General features: G+C 39.2%; 1 protein-coding gene across 2 annotated transcripts in view; it reads left to right on the top strand.

The window, feature by feature from the left end:
* Positions 1–20,659, top strand: part of LOC125450585 (cysteine-rich hydrophobic domain-containing protein 2) — an 80,099-nt gene that overhangs the window by 23,933 nt on the left and 35,507 nt on the right. For both annotated transcript variants that reach the window (XM_048526671.2, XM_048526625.2), the window contains exon 2: positions 2,543–2,597. In XM_048526671.2, coding sequence (XP_048382628.1) covers positions 2,543–2,597 — 55 coding nt within the window. The remainder of the gene's footprint in view (positions 1–2,542; positions 2,598–20,659) is intronic.

Raw genomic sequence — 20,659 nt, 5'->3', positions numbered from 1 at the left:
GCAGCCATGCCTGCACTATAATTTGAAGGGACCAACTCGTGTGCGGCCTGTGGATGAACTTTCAGGATGCTGTGCAGCTGCACAGTTACAAGGGAACATTGGTACTAGTCCATTTAAATGCAGATTTAGCTGTAAAATTCTGAGATTCATGGATAACACATTTCAATCTGTTAATTATAGGACAAAAACAACTCTTTGAATCAGTGGTCATATGAAATTTTCATTCCGCATTGTAATGAATTCTCTTCTCAACAGCTTGCACTGATGTAATACTCCCAACATAAAACATCCCAAGGTATATATAATAAGATATTAGGACAAATGGCCAAAACTATATTAGCAGAGAAGAGAGAAATGTTGAGGTGGAGAGACTTCAGAGTGAATTCCAGAACTTGGACCCTTGGCAGTTGTGAAGGCGCAGTCACTGATGCTGGAGTTATTTAAAATTGAGGATGTGCAAGTGGCTGAAATTTGAGCAATACACATAGCTTGAAGGGATGTAGGACTGATAGAAATTATGAAGACAGACTAGGATAAGACAATTTGAGGAAATTACACATTACTAAACAAAGTTAGTAATTTTTGTTATCTGGTGAGGAATGTTATTTCGTGTTGTCTGCGCAAAAAAATCTGCAAAATAACTCTTCTGTGTTTAATTAGATTGGCGCCCTGGACCACCAGTTACTGTGCATGGTAAAATGCACATTATTTCCCTCAGCTTTTCGTGTGGTCAGTTACAAATAATAATGGTATCTTTCAGGGAATGGTGTGAACTGTAAAGCAGTTGTTGTTCTTCGGTTTACTAATTGATCTGATGGATCTACATCTTTTCTTGTTAGAAACCTTTCTTTTAAGGTTTCTTTGTTTTTATTTTGTCACTTACACTGGAGAAGAAGGGAGAGGGAGATGCTTTCAGTTGGCCAGCTATGGAGGTATCTGGATGCTGTGCTCTGAGATTTGTAGCAAACTGCTGTTTGGTCAATGCAAGAGCTGTCATCATACTGTCTTTCTATAATTCACAAACTCTTTGTCACTTTGTTTCAAAGTATCCCCCTCACAGCTTCAAAAAACAACTTTGTCTTACACAGCCAAAATATGCACCACTTGATTTTTCCAAGTTGCCAAACTTTGGTAAAACTGCTGCAGAGTGGTCGGACTTTCATTCCAGATTAACGTCTGATTTTTTTTTAATATTCATGGAATGTGGGCATTGCTGACTGGACAACATTTATTACTCATCCCTATCTGTCCTTCAGAAGGTGGTGGTGAGCTGCTGCCTTAAGTCACTCCAGTCCACCTGCTGTGGGTTGAACCACAGTGCTTTTAGGGAGGGAATTCTAGGATTTTGACTCAGCAACAGTGAAGGGACAGTGGTATTTCCAGTTCAGGATGATCAGTAGCTTGGAAGGGAACTAGGAGGTGGTGGTGGGTACCTTGCAATGGCCTATTTTAGAAGAGATGTGATGGCTTTACAGAGAGGTGATGACCTAGTGATGATATTGCTAGACTGTTAATCAAAGACCCTGGCAGTGTTCTGGGGATCTGGGTTTGAATCCTTCCTTGGCAGATGGTGAAATTTGAATTCAATGAGTAACTGTAATTAGGAGTCCAGTGGTGACCATGCAGCTTTGTTGACTGTCGGGAAAAATCTATCTGGTTCCCTGAGGTCCTTTGAAGGGAAGGAAACTGCCATCCTTAACCAGTCTGGCCTGCATGTGACTCCAGACGAACAGCCATGTGTCTGACAATAAATGGCCTGACCAATGATGCCTACATCCCATGAATGAATTGCAGAAATGTTTCTAGAGATGAGGACTTTCAGTTGAGGGGATAGATCTGTGAAACTGTGATTCCACTTAGAGGAAGTTGAGGGTTCTATATAGAGAGGAGGTTCTCCTGTTAGCAGATGGCTTGAGAACTGATGAAAGAATCAAAGACAACATAAAGTGAAGATTTTTTTTTCCCTGTAGTGAGTGATAACAAACTGGAATGTATTGCTTCAAAAAGTGTTGGAGGTTGATTCAATTGTCTTTCAAGAAATTTGATAATTAGCTAAAGGAATAAAAAGCTGCAATAAAGGCTGGAGATTACTCAAGCAATGTAGTTGTTTGAGACTGCTGTCGACTCGTCTGGTGAAATGGACTTTAATACTGCTTCTATGATGTGATTCTATAAATGTACTCTTGCTTTTCACTATAATGACTTCAAATTTGAGCACCATCAATCCACTCCCTAGTGGAACAACTTCTAAATCATAAATTGCTGTATTTCAGCACTCGAGGATTACAAACTGCATTTGTTCATAAAGACATGCTGTAGTTATGCTTTTCTGAGATTGGTGAACCTTTGTTGTACTGTTGAAAGAGTTCTCGATACTGACAGAACTGATTTTTTTTCTCTATGATACAAAATTTATTCTATACATTGTAATGATGGCTTACAGATATGAAATATTTTATTGTTAACTTAAAGTTCACTTTGTAAATTTTTATAAGTGTTTCACAGTTGTGTAGATTCTGTGTTCTTTGTTCTGCAATTTCAGGTTTGGATTAAGCAACAAATTTGAATCAGAATTCCCTTCATCGTTAACAGGAAAGGTAAATCATTAATTTATTTTCTTGAGCCACGGTTTCATTTGTTGACAATTGAGGTACATCTTGTAATTGAACACTTTTTTTTCAAAGCTAGGAATGTTTAAAGTACATTAAATGGGAGTATTATCAATTTTTTTTTAAACAGGTCTGTAGGTTGTTAAATGGGCAGAAATGGCTTTCAGTTGGATAATGTGCTCTTCCTGTCCGATGTGGGAGATCATGGAGAACTTGAATGTTCCTGGAGACTGTCTAGGCAGGAGGTTAAGAAATAGGTCCTTGAGGGTAGTTATATCTGGACTGCTGCTAGTGAGAGTAGGAATAGGAGGATAGAACAGAAGGGTATGTGACTGAGGAGTTGGTGTGGGGAACAGGGATTCACAGTTGGACCATTTGCGATCCCTTCACGAGTGGCATAAGAGCTTGACTTACCTTCCACTTGACGTGGAAGGGAATCAATATCCTTGCGGGAAGATTCGCTAGTGTTGTTTGGGAGGTTTTAAACGAGTAAAGGGGAGGAGAACCAAAGCGATAGTGAGAAAAGACACAGGCTGGTACAGTAGCTAAGGAGACCAAGTCAAATAGTGCAGACAGGAGCTAGGCAAAAAATGAGGTAACACTAATAAATTAAGCTGCATCTCCTTCAATGCAAGAGGCCTGACAGGTAAGGTGAACAAACTTAGGGCATGGTTTAGAACATGGGACTAGGATGTCAAATCTATTACAGAAATGTGGCGCAGGGATGACCAAGACTGTAGATGCTACAGGAAGGTTAGAAAAAGGAGCAGGAGAGGAGGAGGGGTAGCATTTTTTTGTTACGAATAATATTACGGCTGTACTTTGGAAGGATATTGCTGGGAGATCGTCCAGTGAAGTTATATGGGTGGAACTGAGAAATAAGAAAGAGATGATCACCTTGTTGGGATTGCATTATCAGCCCACTCATAGACAGCAGGGAATTGAGAAGCAAATATGTAAGGAAATCTGATATTTGTTAAAAAAAAAGTAGTGTTGTAATGATAGGGAATTTTAACTTTCCAAACACAGACTGGGATTGTCGTAGTGTTAAGGGCTTGAATGGGGAGGAATTTTAAGTGTGTATAAGAAAACTTTGTTATTCATATATGGATGTACCTACTGGAGAAGGAGTAATAAAACTTTGATCTTCTGTTGGGAAGTAAGGCAGGACAGGTGACTAAGATGTCATTGGGGGATAATTTTGGGACAAGTGATCATAATTCCATTAGTTTTACAATAGTTGCAGAATAGGATAGAACTTATCAAAAAGTTGAAATTCTAAATTGGAGTAAGGCCAACTTTCAAAAGTTGATTAGAGGCTATTTGCAGAAGAAGAGATGGTTGGGAAGTGGAAGATCATCAAAAATGAGATAATGAGAGTTGAGAAACACTATGTTTCTGTTAGTGTGAAGGGCAAGGTTGGTAGGTGTAGGCAGTGTTGGATGACTAGAGAAATTGAGCCTCTGGCTAAGAAGAAGAAGGAAGCATTTGTCACGTATAGACAGTGGGCATTGGAGTGGGTCTTTAGAGGATTAAAAGGCCAACAAGAGAATATTTCAGAGAAATTATGAGAGCATAAAGGGGGCATGAGGTAGCTTTGCAAGTGGAGTTCAGGAGAATCCAAAGAGATTCCAAAAGTACTTTTAAAGCCAAAAGAGAAACTAGGGAGAGAACAGGACCCCTTAAAGATACACGTCGCTGTCTATGTGTGGAACCACAAGACACAGATGAGATATTAAATGAATATTTTGTGTCAATATTTACTGTAGCGAGAACGTGGAAGCTTGGGAACTTGGGGAAATCAATAGTGATGTCTTGAAAAGAGTTCATTTTACCAAAGAGGAGGTTCTAGACATCATAAAGCATATAAAGGTAGATAAATTCCTAGGACCCGATCAGGTATTTCCCAGAACTTTGTGGGAAGCTAGGAAAGAGATTGCTGGGCTTCTTGCTGAGATATTTGTATCTTTGACAACCACGGACAAGGTGCCAGAAGACTGGAGGTCAGCTAATGTGGTGCCATTGTTTAAGAAGGGCTGTAAGGAAAAGCCAGAACTATAGACAAGTTAGCCTGATGTTAGTGGTGGGTAAGTTGTTGGAAGAATTCTGAGGAATGGAATTTACATGCATTTGGATTAGGGGTAGTAAGCAGTCTTTGTAGGAAATCATGTCTCACTAACTTGATTGAGCTTTCTGAAGAGGTAACAAACTAAATTGATAAAGGCATAGCAGTACATTATTGTCGAAATGGACTTGAACAAAACAAAACAAGGTTCTGCATTGTAGACTGGTTTAGGTTAGATCACATGGGACCCAGTGGGAGCTAGCCTGTTGGATACAAAATTGGTTTAGAAGTAGGAGACAAGACAGTGGTGGTAGACGGTTGCTTTTTAGACAGGAGGCCTGTGAGCAGTGGCATGCCATAAGGGTTGGTACTGGGTCCACTGCGCTTTGTCATTTATGTAAATGATCTGGATGTGAATGTCGGAGGCGTGGTTGGTAAATTTGCAGATGACTCCAAAATAGGTATTGTAGTGCGTAATGAAAATGACTAACTCCGAGTATGACAGGACCTTGATCAGATGGGCCAGTGGACTGAGGAGTAGCTGATGGAGTTTAATTTAGATAGGCATTGCATTATGGTAAGGCAAACCGAGCAGGACTTGTACAGCTAATGGTATTGCCCTGGGGAATGTTGTTGAACAAAGAGACCTAGAGGTACAGGTTCATAGTTCCTTGAAAGTGGATTTTCAAGTGATAGGGTGGTGAAGGAGGCATTTGGCATGCTTACCGTCATTAGTCAGAACACTGAGTATAGGAGTTGGGACATCATGTTGCTACTAATCAGAACGTTGGTGAGATCACTTTTAGAAGACTGCCTATAATTCTTGTAGCCCTTCTATAGGATGGATGTTAAACTTGAAAAGGTGAAATAAATTACAAAAATATTGCTGGGAAAGAAGGGTTTGCAATATAGGGAGAGGCTCAATCGCCTGGAGCTTTTTTTCCTGGAACATTGGAGGCTGAGGGTTGAACTTAGAGGCTTATAAAATTATCAGGGGCATGGATAAGGTGAATAGCCAAGGTTTTCTTCCTAGGTTGAGGGAGCCCTTGACTAGAGAGCATAGGCTTAAGGTGAGAACGGAAAGATTTTAAAAAGGATCTGAGAGAGAACTTTTCCATGCGACGTATGGAACAAGCTGCCGGAGGAAGTGGTGGAGGTGTGTACAGTTACAGTATTTAAAAGGCATCTGGATGGGTACATGAATAAAGAGTTTAGAGGGATATAGGCCAAATGTTGGCAAATGGGACTAGGTCAGGTTGGGATGTCTGATCAATGTGGATGAGTTGGACTGAAGGGTGTTTCCATGCTGTATGAGTACATGAATCTATAACAGAATTCTTTAAAGTTGCATTAAAGCCACATTTTTTAACAGCCAAATATGAGACAGCTAACCCAAGTGCAAGAATCATAACCTTTCTGATTAGCCGATCATAAAGATATGTAGGAACAGCACCATTTTTATGGCTATGCATAATTACATCATGTATAAAAAATAAGGTTGTGATTGTGCCTTAAAACATTTACTGTGTCAATTCTGACCAAACTGAAAGGTTGAAATACAGGTGTAGTCATCTTGGATGATTGGGTTTCTCTCTGTTCCTGGACATTGTTACCTTTTTAATTCATTTTACTCAGATTGTTAACAAATTGAGGACATGCAGCAAATTCACAACTGTGCTTAGGTTATTGGCACATAATTGGCCAGTATCTAGAAAATTCTAGAATTAAAGCTTCTTTTGTCCACTACCTTACTCAATTCTGTCCTTTTTCTTTGCAATTTTAACTTTTAAATGTTGTTTTATCCATCTGATTTAAACATTAGCAAAATAGTGTTGTGTTAATTGTATAATGTGTGTAGGTGCCATTAAATTGAGCTTTTGTGCCTAAAGAGAAGGGTGGGTAAAAGAACTGGACTTCATTTAAATGCTTGAAGGTTTTTTCACAAGGTAGATGAATTAATGATATAACTAGAGATAAACTGATTTGATCTAATAGCCATTATACTGGAGGGTTCTTGTGGTATAACGTAGAGGCCTAGGCTCAAGTTCTGTCCGCCTCAGTGATATGTAACAACATATTAGTTAAAAATAAATAGCAATTAGGCTATTAGAGATGTGCTTGTATGGTGACCAAGACTGGGAATTGAGTATAAAGCTATTCTGTCTGTTTTTAAAAAGTATAATTGCCATGATAATAAATGGTATGATAAAGATATTGGTGAGAGTAGGCTTGGAGAGCCAGAAGTAGAATTGGTATAGGTAGGAATGTGACGTAACTGGGATCAGAAACACTGATAAGAGTAGTTTATGCGTCTCTGGAACAGTAACCCTACTGTTATTCAGTAATAATTGAGCAATGAAAGGGATTTGTGAAAGATGCAGTGCAGTAGATATGGTGAATGTAATCTTCATGTAGACTGTCTAAACGTAAAAGCGAGATAATGCATTTATGGCTTAGTAGGAAGTTAAAGATAACGTAAAGGCAAAACTAGGCATATCTAATTGCAAAGATCAGTGGCAAGCAGGAGGATAGGGAAATTTATGAAGACCAACGAAGGGTTGCTTTTTAAAAAAAGTAATTTTAAAAAAACAGATTATGGAAGAAAACTTGACCAAAATATAAAAACTGATAGCAAGAGTTTCTATAAGTATATGAAAAAGAAAAAGTAGCTAAAATGAATCTTGGTCCCTTTGACAACAGGTCGAGGAGTTAATAATGTGCATGACAGAAGTGACAGAGACACTAAATCAGTATTTTGCCTCAGTCTTCATGATGAAGGACACTGAAACTACCCTATAGTAACAGGTAATGCAGAGGTTACAGGAAAAAAAACTTAAAACAGTTACCATCACTACGAGAAAATACTGAGTGAACTATTGGGATTAACGGCAGACAAGTCCCCAGGGCCTGATGACTACATCCTATAGTGTAAAAGGAAATAGCAGCGCAAAGTGTGCATGCATTGGTTATAATACTCTAATATTCCTTGGATTCTGGAGAGATACCAGTGGGTCAGAAAAATGCTAAAGCAGAAAATAGGATACTAAGGTTTTGGAGTACAGTAGGAAACTGTGGACCAGTTAATTTAATATTTGTCAATGGGAACTTGTTGGAGTAGTAGAAGGATATTGGAATGCCAAAGCACAATCCATCAGAGTCAGCATGGATTTTATAACAGGCACATTGTGTTTGACCAATTTGCTAGAGTCCTTTGAAGATGTAACGGGCAATGTGGTTAATGGCAGTCCTGTAGATATCATTTACCTGGACTTCCAAAAGGTGTTTTTAAGTTGTCACACAAAAAACTAATACACAAGGTAAGATCGCACTGTGTGAGGGGTAATATAGATTAGGGCTTGGATAGAAAATTGGCTACCCAACAGAAAGCAGACAGTTAGGATAATTCTGTCTTTTGTTTTGGTTGGCAGGCTTTAATAAGTAGGGTGCTATAGGGTTTGGCCCTCATGTCCCAATGATTTGCAACCTTTATTGATTTGGATGCAGGGATAGAATATACTACAGCCAGATTTGCAGATGACAAAAATAAGGGAGAAAGTAAGTTGCAATGAAGAAATAAGGAATTTACAAATGGAGGCAGGTATGTTATGTGAATGGACCAAAATTTGGCAGATGGAATTTATTATGAATAAGTGTGAGGTTATCCAGTTTGGTTGGAAAAATGAAAAGGCAACTTGCTTAAATGGGGAGAAACGTCAAAATTCCTTGCTGCAAAGGGATCTGCTAGCCTGAGGTACAGCAGGTAATATATTTTCTGTTTATTGCTAAACGAATGAAATACAAAAGTAGGGAGGTATTACCATAACTGTGCAAGACATTGGTGTCTTGGTATGTTGCATATAGTTTTGATCCTTTTACTTGAGGGGTGTAATTGCATTGTTGGCAATTCAGAGGAGGTTGATTCCAGAGATGAAAGGCACTTCTCATAAGGAGAGATTGAGCAGTTTAGGTTCATACTCTGGTTTAGTAGTAGAGTTTGAAAGAGTTTAGAAGAATGAAAGGAGATCTAATTGAGGTAAATAAATGTGACAGGATTAACAAAATAGATGTAGAGTAGATACTTTGCCTTGTGGGTCAACCTAGAAAGAGAGATTATAGTTTTAAGCTAAGGAATGGCAGATTTCAAAGTGAGCTGAGGAAGATTTACTTCTGTCAAAGGGTCGTGAATCTGTGGAATTTACTACCCCAGTGCGAGGTCAATGCTAGGACACTGAACAAATTTAAAGAGAAGCGTTACAGAGGGGAAAATGGTTGGTTCCCCTCTGATAATTAAAGCAAAACACAAGCTCCGATCTGTTATGACTAGAGTAGAGGTTCCCTTCTAATAATTTACCCCCAAAACACCCAAAGAAGTTTGCCTTTCCCCTCATAATCTGCTGAAAAATGGTTAAAAGTGGAAAATCCAAATTCCACTTTATAAATAACAAGAAACAATTTATTTATTTAACTCTTAAGTTGCTAACAAACCATCCAATTCTCCCCTGGACTATTAACTATTCCTAACTGACTTAAATTTTACTGGAATGCTGTTCAAATAAACAGAAGTCCCACTTACATAAATCCAATTAATAGGACAAAAATAAATTTTAAAACTTAAAGTTCATATAGACGGTCTTCTGGAAGACTATGCCTTCTCCTACCTTTGTCCTGTCGCCCTCGTGTCACAAATGTTTTTCTTCCATTGATTCTACTGTCAGGGATTTTTTTTCTGTAATTGCTTCAGTGAGGACTTTTAGCTAAAAATGCAATGGTAACTTTTAATTAGAGGGTGCTTTCTCTGAGAGTGAAAAGATATTGTCTTTTGGCAGTTGACTCTCCCTGATTTTCCAAATGCCCTCATCTTTATACCCATGATGACATAATAAGATTTCTTATGTAGGATTGGTTCGATGTTGTCAACACCATCAGATTTAAATTTAATAGTTTTTAGTATTTAAGGCCTTGGTTTAAATTGATCAGCCAAATTTGAAAATTGTTATCTTGGTAAAAATATTGTTTGGCTTTTAGATACAAAATGTTTCCATTCGAGTGCTCTCTGTGTGTGCCTACTTGCAAACTTCCAAGTACAGACAAAACACAGTCTCTTAAAGGGATCATGCACTGTCATTCAAACACCACCCCCTCCTTAAAAAATGAACCATTATTATGAAAAGATGGCTTAATTTTTTTCTCCCTATATCTTAAGACTTTTGTCAAGATACATGGCTCAGTATTTAAAATTATACCTTTTCGTACTAGTTCAGCATATATAACATTGGACCATAGAGGTTCTATCTTATCGACACATTTTCTTGTAAATCTGCGATAACACATCGACAATAATGTTTTTACGACCTGCAACATGTACAATTTGTAAATTAAAAATCTGTAACATAAAACTCCAACGAAACAGTCTTGTATTTTTGTCCTTACATTGTTCCACAAAGATGCGAGGGTTGTGGCCTGTATACACAATTGTCTCTGAAATATTGTTTGTAACATTAACATTAGAATGTTGTAAGGCTGACATAAGCTCAGTAATTCTTTTTCAATGGTGGAGTATTTTCTCTGATGAGCATTGAGTTTGTTTGAAAAATAACCAATTGGCCTTCCAATTCCGTCATCTTCCTCTTTCATCAACAAAGCTCCAACCCCTATATTTCTAGTGTTGATAGCAACTTTAAAGGGTTTCAAGAAATTTAGTGGCTAAAACCAGTTAGTGGTGGTTAATACAGCTTGTAAATTCAACAATGCTTCCTAGCATTGCTCTGTCTACCGAAGTTTTGCGTTCTTCTTTAGCAAAGCCGTCAGCAGTGCCACCATACTACTAAAGTTCAGCACAAATGTCAAGTAGAATCCATACAGTTCCAAAAATGAAAGCACCTCTTTCTTCGAGGAGGGTCTTGGAAATTCCTCAATGGCCTTCATCTTTGTGTTCCTCAGGGTCATTCTTCCATGTCTGACGTTATGTCCCAAGAATGTCAGATGCGCCTTCGTGCATTCAGTTTTTTGGTAAATTTATAACCATTTTAGTCTCCTGCAGTCTTTGAAAGAGCTCTGCCAAATACACCATGTGATCTTTCCGTGAATGGTTAAAGATCACTAAGTCATCTCTATAGACGGCACAATTAGTCAATTCTGCCACAACTCTGTTCATGAGTCTTTGAAACGTGGCTGGTGCATTCTTCATACCAAAGGGCGTTACTTTAAATTGATACAGCCCATGTGGGGTTACAAACGCAGAAACGTTTTTACTCTGTCTGACAAAGGTACTTGCAAAGTAAGTCCAACTTTGTGATTTGAGTGGCTTGTCCATCTTTTTCCACACAGTTCTCCAGCCTTGGAATTCGGTATGTGTCTGATTTTAGTTGTGCCAATGCCCTTCCGCTAATCCATGCAGAAGCATTGAGTATCACAGATTTGGGAACCAACATGATCATTGAACCCCACTCACTTTGACCTGGCTCAATGATGTTTTCTTGGAGTATCGACTCCACTTCCTTCTGTACATGTGTGGCTTTTAGAGGATTAACTTGGTAGGGATGTTAGTTTATCTGACAGCATTCCTTGTAACATCCTCATGCACTATACTATTAGTCCTCTCCATTTTTTTCCCACATATGTCCTCGTATTGCTACAACAGGCCTTCCAATTCAGTTTTCTGTTCCTGAGACAGCTCACTATCCTATCCGATTCTGTAAGGGCTTTTTCGTTATTTAGTTTACTTTGAGGCACATCAAAATCCAATTATTTGGATTCTGATTCCTCACTCTGAGGGGTAGTACCTAATACTTGTTTCTTTGATTCCCTGTCCCTGTCATAATAGGGTTTCAATGTAATCACATGACATAGCTGATAGATGCCAGATAGGAAAAAATTTTAACAGATAATTCACCTGATTCAACTTCTGCTCAATCTGCTAAGGACCACTAAATCTTCTGTAGAAGACATCTCCTACCACTGGTAACAACACCAATACTTTATCTCCATGGGTAAATGTCTGAATTTTAGTTTTAGGTACCTCATGCTACATTAGGTGCTGTGCCACCCTCAAATGTTGTCTGGCTAATTCACCGACTCTGTTTAATCTATCACCTCAGATACATAATCCAACTGTGAGATCTCTGACTTCGGATGTATCAAGTTTTCCTTAATTAATTTTAAAGACCCTCTTATGTCTGAATATCAACTCAAATAGAGTAAACAATCAATTCATTTGGGGCATCTCTAATATAAATAGATGAACAATATAAATAGGATTCCTTTATTCCGAACATTTGAGTAACCCTGGCAATAAGCCCTCAGCATGTGTTTTAGGGTCTGATGCCACCTTTCCGATGCTCCCAATTTGATTCAAATTGTTTGATGCCTAAACTATCAGTGACCTCCTTAATAGTTTGACTGAATCTACCATAACGGGTAAAGAAAGAAGCCGTCTTCAACAACCACTTTTGCCTTGACACTCTTAATGGAATTACCTCTGGAAATCTGGTGGACTTATCCATTACACTTGGCAAATACTGATTCCCACTTCTGATTTTAGAGATGGGACCTACACAATCAATTGTAACCTGCATGAAGGACTCCTTAAATGCAGGAATTAGTATCAAAGGTACTGGTTTTATTACTGCCTGTGACAAGTGTGGCAAAATTGAACCACATGCTTATGCAATTCAGGCCAATAGAAGTGCTGTTGTATTTTAACCTGAGTCTTCCTTACTCCTAGATGACCACCTACTGGTAAATCATGTGCTCTGCGAAATACGACTTGTCAGTATTGCTACCGGCAACATCTGCAGTTGCCATTATCTCTGATCACAATCTGGTGCACATCTGCCCATTCCTCCTCTACACTAACCTGTCAAGGTCTCCATTTTCGTCTTATGATTCTGTCCTTGAGATAATAACACTTTGGGAATACATTCTGATTCCTTTTCTAACTGACATTTTGATATAGATGTTTTCTTGTCTCACCTTTTTATTGTAACTTCAATAATCTTTTTGAACTGAACACCTCTCGCTGATCCTCTACTTGTTCAGGTTTTTCCTTTACCACTTCAAACATGGTGTCAGCTAACTGGACCTCGGCTCCTTCGTCCCTGTTTGGTTTTCCCGTCTTGCTTTAACTTATGACTGTGGGATCTTATTACCACATAATCTTGAAAAATTCCAGGATAATTTAATTTTAACTCTTCAGTTCCCTGGTTTTTCTTTGGCTTCTCCACTACAAGGGGCGTCATTCTCATTTTTGATCCTGCTAGGTCGTTTCCAAGAACAACCTGGCTTCCTAGAATTGATACTCTTTCAATTACTCTCACTTTCACCTCTCCAGTTTTGATTGGACTTTCCAACCTGATCTTACAAAGGGGAATGCTAAATCTCTGTCATCTAGTCCACAGATTACCACTCTCTCTTGGATAACATTTCAGAAGGAATGCAAATTGTTTCATCTCTCTCTATTAAATACTGACCAGCTCCTTTATATCTCTCAATATTGTAACCTGTTTACCTCTTTCCCCATTCTTCCAGAGTAAACCTTACCCACAGGAGTGAAGATTTTGTAGAGATTGGGCGCAATCTCGCCATCAAGCTCGTTCGTTGCTAGGCTGTGCACTTTATTGCAGCTCCTCCTTTTGGGATTTCCTTCAGCTAGTCCCACTGGTTTAGCATCTTTTATCACATCCTTTTTCCCAGTGTCATTCTTAAACTACAAGCACTGTGACTTTGTGTGTCTCATCTTATTACAGTGAAATCACCTGAGGCCTTTCACCTCCCTTTCACCCACTTGGGTTTCTTTTTCCACTTGTGGTAAACCGTTCCCAGTATGATCTACTGTTTTATTTTTCATTGAAGAATCTTCTTTTTTTCCCAGATTTCAATCCCTCACAAAAGGAAATTGCTGTCGGAAGCTACATTTTGATCTGTGCACTAATACATATTCACCTGCCATCTCCGCTGCTCCTCTTAGTTTGGTAGTTTTCTGTTCCTCAGTGTGAGTTTTTGTCATCTCTGGAAGTGAGTTTTTAAATTCCTCCAGCAGAATAATCCCCCTAAGATCCTCACGTCTTTTCTATCTTTAACGCTATTGTCTATTAATCAAAGTTGCTGTGTTTAATTTTTTCAAACTGTACAAAACCTTAACCTGGTTCCTTCTTTATGTTTCTGAATCATTGTCTATATGCTTCTGGTACCAATTCATTGACATTCAAAATAGCTTGTTTAACCTCTTCATAATCTCCTGACACTTCATCTGACAGCACTACAAGCACATCACTGGCCCTGCCTACCAACCTTGTCTGAATTAACTTTACCCACATATCCTCTGGCCAGTTCAACTATTTAGCCAATTTCTAAAAGGAAATGAAAAAGGCTTCTAGATCTTTTTCATTGAATCTTGGTAATGTTTGGATATATTTGTATGTATCCCTACCTGGCTGATGGCTACCATGAGTTTGCTCATCCTCCTATCTTGTATTTTTACTTGCCATTGGAAGTCTTTCTGCTTCAAGTTCCAACTTAATCTGTTCCAACTCGAACATTCTTTCCCTTTCTTTATCTTCTAACATGGCTGTTCTTTCATTTTTTTCTCTTCTAATGCCAATTTGTCAAATTTTAAATTTAATTTTCTCTAAGTCCATTGCACTTGCCTGTTTCTCTGTCTATGACAATTTCAGCTTTCTTATTATCCCTAGTTAAACCCAATTCTAACCTGTTTGCCAATTATAGAAATATATCCTTCCTCTGTATTCCTAAACTTTCTTGGCAAGTTTAGGAAGCACCTCAAACCTCAGAACCTCTTTAGCATTGTTAAGTGCCATTTCCCTCGCTTTTAATTTTAACTAGTGACAAGTAACTGAAATTAACCAAATTTTTCTCACCAGTTTTATTCAAAGACCTAGGAAACTAATCTCCAAACCTGCTTAAATCTGCCCAAATCCATTTAGATCAATTCAAATCCCTTACGTGGACCATCCAGATCCTGGATCAGCCCCTAATTTATTACAGCAGGTGGATGGGGGTGGGGTTGTGGGGGGGCAGGGATATGGCCAAACCCCTCTGATAATTAAAGTAAAACACAAGCCCCACTCTGTTATGAGTGGAGAAGTGATTACCTTCTAATAGTTACCCCCAAACACCCAGAGAAGCTCGCCTTTTCCCTCAAAATCTTAAGTGTTTAAAAGAAAATCCCTGATCCACTTTATACATAACAAGAAACAATTTATTTAACCCTAACTGTGAACAGTTTAACAGAATTACTAACAAACTGAGCAATTCCCCCCAGACTACTAACTACTCTCTGACTGACCTAAATTCCCCTGGAATGCTGTTCAAATAAACACAAGTCCCACTTACGTGAATCCAATTAATAAAGCAGCGATAAATTAAAACTTGATCTCTCTAGTTCACACAGACTGTCTTCTGGAGCACTGTAACACTGCCTTCTGCAGCCATGTTTCTGTCAAACTCATGTCACAGATGTCTTTCTTCTGTTGATTCTGCTGTTAGGGTTGTTTTTCTCTAATTGTTTAGTTGAGGACTTTTAGCTAGAAATGCCATGGTACCTTTTAATTACATGGTGCTTTCTCAGAGAGCTAAAAGGTGTTGTCTTTTGGCAGTTGGATCTCCATGGCTTTCCAAATGCCCTCATCTGTATGTCTGTGATGACATAACAATCTTTCTTACGTAGGATTGGTTCAATGTTGTCAACACCATCAGATTTAAATTTAGTAGACTTGGTTTAAATTGATCGGCTAAATTTGAAAACTGTTGTCTTGGTAAAAATGCTGCTTGGCTTCTCAATACCAAATGTTTCCATTTGGGTGCTCTGTGTGTGCTTGTTGACAAGCACAGAGAAAACACAGTCTTTTAAGGGGACCATGCACTGTTTTTCAATTCTTGAGTATTATACACAACTTCATAAATTTGTAACAAGTTAGTGTTTTTTTGAGAAGCGGCAGAAATGAGTTCAGCCACGATTTTATTAAAAGGTGGAGCAAGCTAATGTGGCTGAATTACATACTCATGCAGCACCCTTTGGTCCAACTCATCCGTGCCAACCAGGTTTCCCAAACTAAACTAGTTCTATTTGACTGCATCTGGCCCGTATCTCTCAAACTTTCCTATTCATGTACCTGTCCAAATGTCTTTTAAATGTTGTAACTGTGCCTGCACCCACCATTTCCTCTAGCAGTTCAGTTGATACATGCACCACTCTGAAAAAGGTGTCCCTCAGGTCCCTTTAAATTTTTCTTCTCTCACCTTAAAATTATGCCTCTAGTTTTGAACTCCACAACCCTAGGAAAAAGACCTTTGCTATTCACTTTAACTGTGCCCTTTATAATTTTGTAAACTTTTTTTTAAGGTCGTCTCTCAACCTCCAATCGTCCAGTGGAAAAAGTATAAACTTTTTCAGCCTATCCTTATAACTCAAGCCCTACAGTCCTGATAATATCCTTATCCATGTTTTCTGCACCCTTTCCAATTTAATTATGTCTGTCCAATAGCCTGGTCATAGATCTTATGATCTAATGAAAATCAAGTTGGCAAAAGTGGTTTGGAGGACAAGTTCTTGGAATGCGTTTGAGGGTGTTTCCTGGAATAATGTGGTGTTGAAACAACTAGGAAAGGGGCTGTTAGGTCTTGTTTGTGCAATGAAACAGAAATGTAAGAGCCGCATTGTTTATAAAGTAGCAATCAGTTGAACAGCAAGTATCAGTAATGATAGTAAGAAATGAACAGTAAAATAGAATTTCACTTGCTTCATTGTAAAATATGTAAGTACGAAACTGGAGTGTTGAATTTAAACACAGGTATGTAGTTAAGAATGTTAAATTAGAGCTGAGATATTGGATATTTGAAAGTAATGTTGATAGATGACCAATGATGAATATTTCAAGGAATATTTCACAGATCTCAGTTAAGCAGCATTATGATGAGAAATAAACAAAATCCAGAAGTGATCCATCTCCTAGCTAACTAAAGCAGTTAAGGATAGCATTAGTTTAAAAGAAGAGACTTACAATATTGCAAGAAAAGTATTAAGCCTGAGGATTGGGAGCATGGCACATACTAATAAAGGACGGGCAAAAAAAGGTAAGTGGAGAAAATATAAATATGAAAATAGATTGAGGAATGTTTATATATGTAATCATAGAATGCCTACAGTGTGGAAACAGGCCTCTCGGCTCATCGAATCCACACCAAACCTTTTTGAAGACCATCCCACCCAGTACCCACCCTCCCAAAAATCCCTGTAACTCTACTTTTCCCACGGCTAACACAACTAGCCTGTGCATTCCTGGACACTATGGTAAATTTAGGTGGCCAATCCACCTAAGCTGCTAATCTTTGGACAGTTGGAGAAAACCCATGCAGATATAGGGAGAAGACAGACAGTTGCCTGAGGATAGAATTAAACACAGATCCCTGATGATGTGAGGCAGCAATGCTCAGCACTGAGCCACCGTGCCACCAAGCACATACAAAAGTAAATTTCTTCCTGAGGTTCCCAGCATCACCGAAGCCTGCCGTCAGTCAGTTCAGTTCACTGAGTGTCATACTGAAAATGGCTGTAGATAAGGCCATGGGACTTGACATTCTACCAATAGTACTGTAAGCTTAACCTCCAGGGTTAACATGTTCTAGTACTGCTGAACTGAATCAGGACACTGTTTCAATTAGTTACAATACTGGAATTCACCTGGCAATGTGGGAGATGTTTCAGCAGCCTTCCCATAACGTTCAGTTGCATTTCATTTGCTGACACCGGGGTGGATGAGGAGGTGGTGGATGGTGGTTTCCATCAGCTTGAAACTGAACCGGACCAACCCAAAATTAAGTGCTATGGCTACACAGGACAGGTCAGTGCTTGGAATTCTGGGGCGAATATCTCACCTCTTATTGCTAGAGCTTGTCCATCATCTACCAGCACAAGTGGAAGTTACACTCCAGAATTGCCTCAACAGTTGCAGTTCCAGCAAGACTCAACCCCCACACTACTCGGGACAAAACACTGACTTGTTTGATACCTGTACACCACCTTTCACATTCATTCCTGTGACCACAATCAACAGTGTATACTATCTAAGAAATGCACTATGATGATTTTGACAGCATCTCCCATATCAAGAAATCTGTCATCTATAAGGCGAAGGCAGCAGATATCTGGAAACGCCACTTGGACTTACCCTCCAATTTGCATACCATCCTGATTTGGAACTATATTACCATTCCTTCACTGTCACTGAGTCAAAATCCTGGCACTCCCTTCCTAACATCTCTAAATATCCCTACACCCCAAGGACTGCAGCAGTTCAACAAGATGGATAATCACCACTTTCTCAATGGCAGGTAGAGATGAGCAATAAATACTGACTTAGCCAGTGGTGTCCATACCCCAGGAATTCATTTTTAAAAATGGAGGCTGAGATGGGAGCAATTACAATGGGAAATGAGGAGATCGTAGAGGCATTTATTTATCTTGGCTTAGAATTCATATAACTTTCAGAATTTGTTCCCAATTACATGGCTGAATCCCTCCAATCATGCCTACTTCAACCTCAGTACTGAAGCATCTTTTGTCAAAGTCGGAAAAAGCATTCTAAGTGGCTGTAACTATTCCGTGACCTTTTGTAATCTGTGAAACATTTGACAGAGTTGACCTCACCATTCTGCTGCAGCATGTTTTATACTGCCCTCTGACTGTGTAGGACTGCATTAATGTAATTCCTTTATGAAAGTTAATGCTTTCTAAAGTCATACAATCATCTGCAGTTTTCTGTATGAATATTGGGAGAAAATATCATTATCTTTCATCCCTGCTTCGTACACTGATTAGCCATCTAGCGTCCCTCTCCTGTCACATGTCTGGTGCTGAATGAGATTATCATATTTCAACTCCACATGCTCCCAAGATGAGCTTCTGACTGTATATCGCTGAGATTGAGGGGAGGCAATGATGTGGTGGCACTGTTGCTGGATTAGTCATATAGATACCCAGATCTGGGGGCCAAGTTGCAAAACTCACCACGATGGATCATGGTGTTTAAATTCAATAAATATCTGCAATTAAAAGTCTAATTATGACCATAAAACCATTGTAAAACACATCTGGTTCTCTAGTGTCCTTTTGGGCTAAAAAGAATTGCTGCCCTTATCTAGTCTTGTCTACATGTGACTTCAGGCCTACAACAATGTATCTGACTCTCAACTGCCCTTTGAAATAGCCTAGCAAGTTATTCATTTAGACAAAGCTATCAAAAAAGAATGAAATTGGACAGACTGCTTGGCACTAGAAGCAATGCTGTCAGCCCTGCAAATGGCAAAGGACCACAGATGTTCATTAAAAATCTAAGTTAACACAGCAGTCCCCCAGACTAGTCAAACATTAGGCTTACTGTGGCAGTGAGGATAAGGTCAGAAGCCAGGAATGCTGAATGAATAACTCCCCTCAGAGTCCTTGAATTCTGACCACTATGAACAAGGTACAAGGCAGGAATCTGATGGAATACTCTCCAATTACCTGAATGAGTGCAGCTCCAACAATACCCAGGCAGCTTGATACCTCAGGTCAAAGCAGTCTGGTTTGTTGACACCGTATCCACAAAAGTTCCCTGCACCACTGATGCACAGTAGCAGCAGTGTGTTCAATCTGCACGAAGCACAGAAATTCACCAAGACCCCTTACACAGCACTTTCCAAAGGCATGACCACTACTATCTGGGAGAACAAGGGCAGCAGATATATGGAAAATTACCATCTGCAAGTTCACCTTCAAGTATCTTACCACCCTAATTTGGAAATATGTTATCATTTCTTCAGTATTGCTGGTTCAAAATCTTGGGACTCACTTCCTAACTACATTGTGGGTCGACCAATACCAACGGATTGCAGCAGTTGAAAAAAGCAGCTCACCACTGCTGCCTAAGGGCAACTAGAGATGGGCAGTAAATGTTAGCCTTGGTAGTGACGCTCACAATGCAAGATTGAACTTTCAAAAAACAGTGTACCAATTTCCACACCCTTGGCATTGCCCAGTTTGTCCTTGTCTTTCCTTACGATTCTGAAGTCCTCATTCCTATCTTTGATGTCTGCTGTACTGTGTATAAGCATAAAGGCTTTCAAGACTCTATTGTCCTTGTCTTAACTCACGTCAAAATTATTCATCTGTTAATACGGTGACTATTTGCCTTTATTAAACTTTTTATTAAGTGATGTTTCTGGTTTTAAGAATCCCATTTTTTTTCGATGCACTCAATAACCTTACTTCTCCTCTGTTCTGAGGAAGGGTCACCGGACCCAACACGTTAACTGTTTTCTCCTTCACAGATGCTGCCAGACCTGCTGAACTTTTCCAGCAACTTTTTGTTTTTGTTCTCCTCATCTTCAGCTTCATCCCAACACCGCCCCCACCTCCACCAAAAACCAAGGTACTCTCTACTCCCGCACCTGTGACCTCTTGACTGTTCCACTGTGGTGGCACTGCCTTCAGCTGGTTGAGTCACAGACTTCAGCATTCCCCCTTTAAACCTCTTCCCTCCCTCCCTCCCTCCCTCTCTCTCTCTCCTTTTCCATGAAGATATTCCTTTTAAAAGTTATTTTTTTTAACTGAGCTTTTGATCATCTATCATAATATCTCCTTACGTAGCTTGGTGTCAAATGTTCTTGGGCAACACTTTGACATGTTTACTCTGTTAATGACATTACAAGTTGCTGCTGTTGCCAAACAATCCTCTGCCATTTTATGCACCCTCCTGTACGTTGGTGGCTGTGCCACATGGTGCTAATCAATGCCACGTATTCTGGAGTTCCCCTTTTAAATGCCTATACTCATGTATTCTCTTCCCTCTTCCTTTTTAAAACATTAAAAGACCAACTCTTTGACATGGCTTTTGCCCTTTGCCTCAGCAGCATCCCCCACACACTCCTGAATGTGTTTTCTCCATGGCCTGGCATTTATTTTTTTCCGATTACAATTCCATGAAGTAGT

The sequence above is a fragment of the Stegostoma tigrinum genome, chromosome 1 (assembly GCF_030684315.1).
Source record: "Stegostoma tigrinum isolate sSteTig4 chromosome 1, sSteTig4.hap1, whole genome shotgun sequence".
Taxonomy (NCBI): domain Eukaryota; kingdom Metazoa; phylum Chordata; class Chondrichthyes; order Orectolobiformes; family Stegostomatidae; genus Stegostoma; species Stegostoma tigrinum.
The sequence above is the reverse complement of the archived record's forward strand: the minus strand, read 5'-3'. Positions and strand labels throughout refer to the sequence as shown.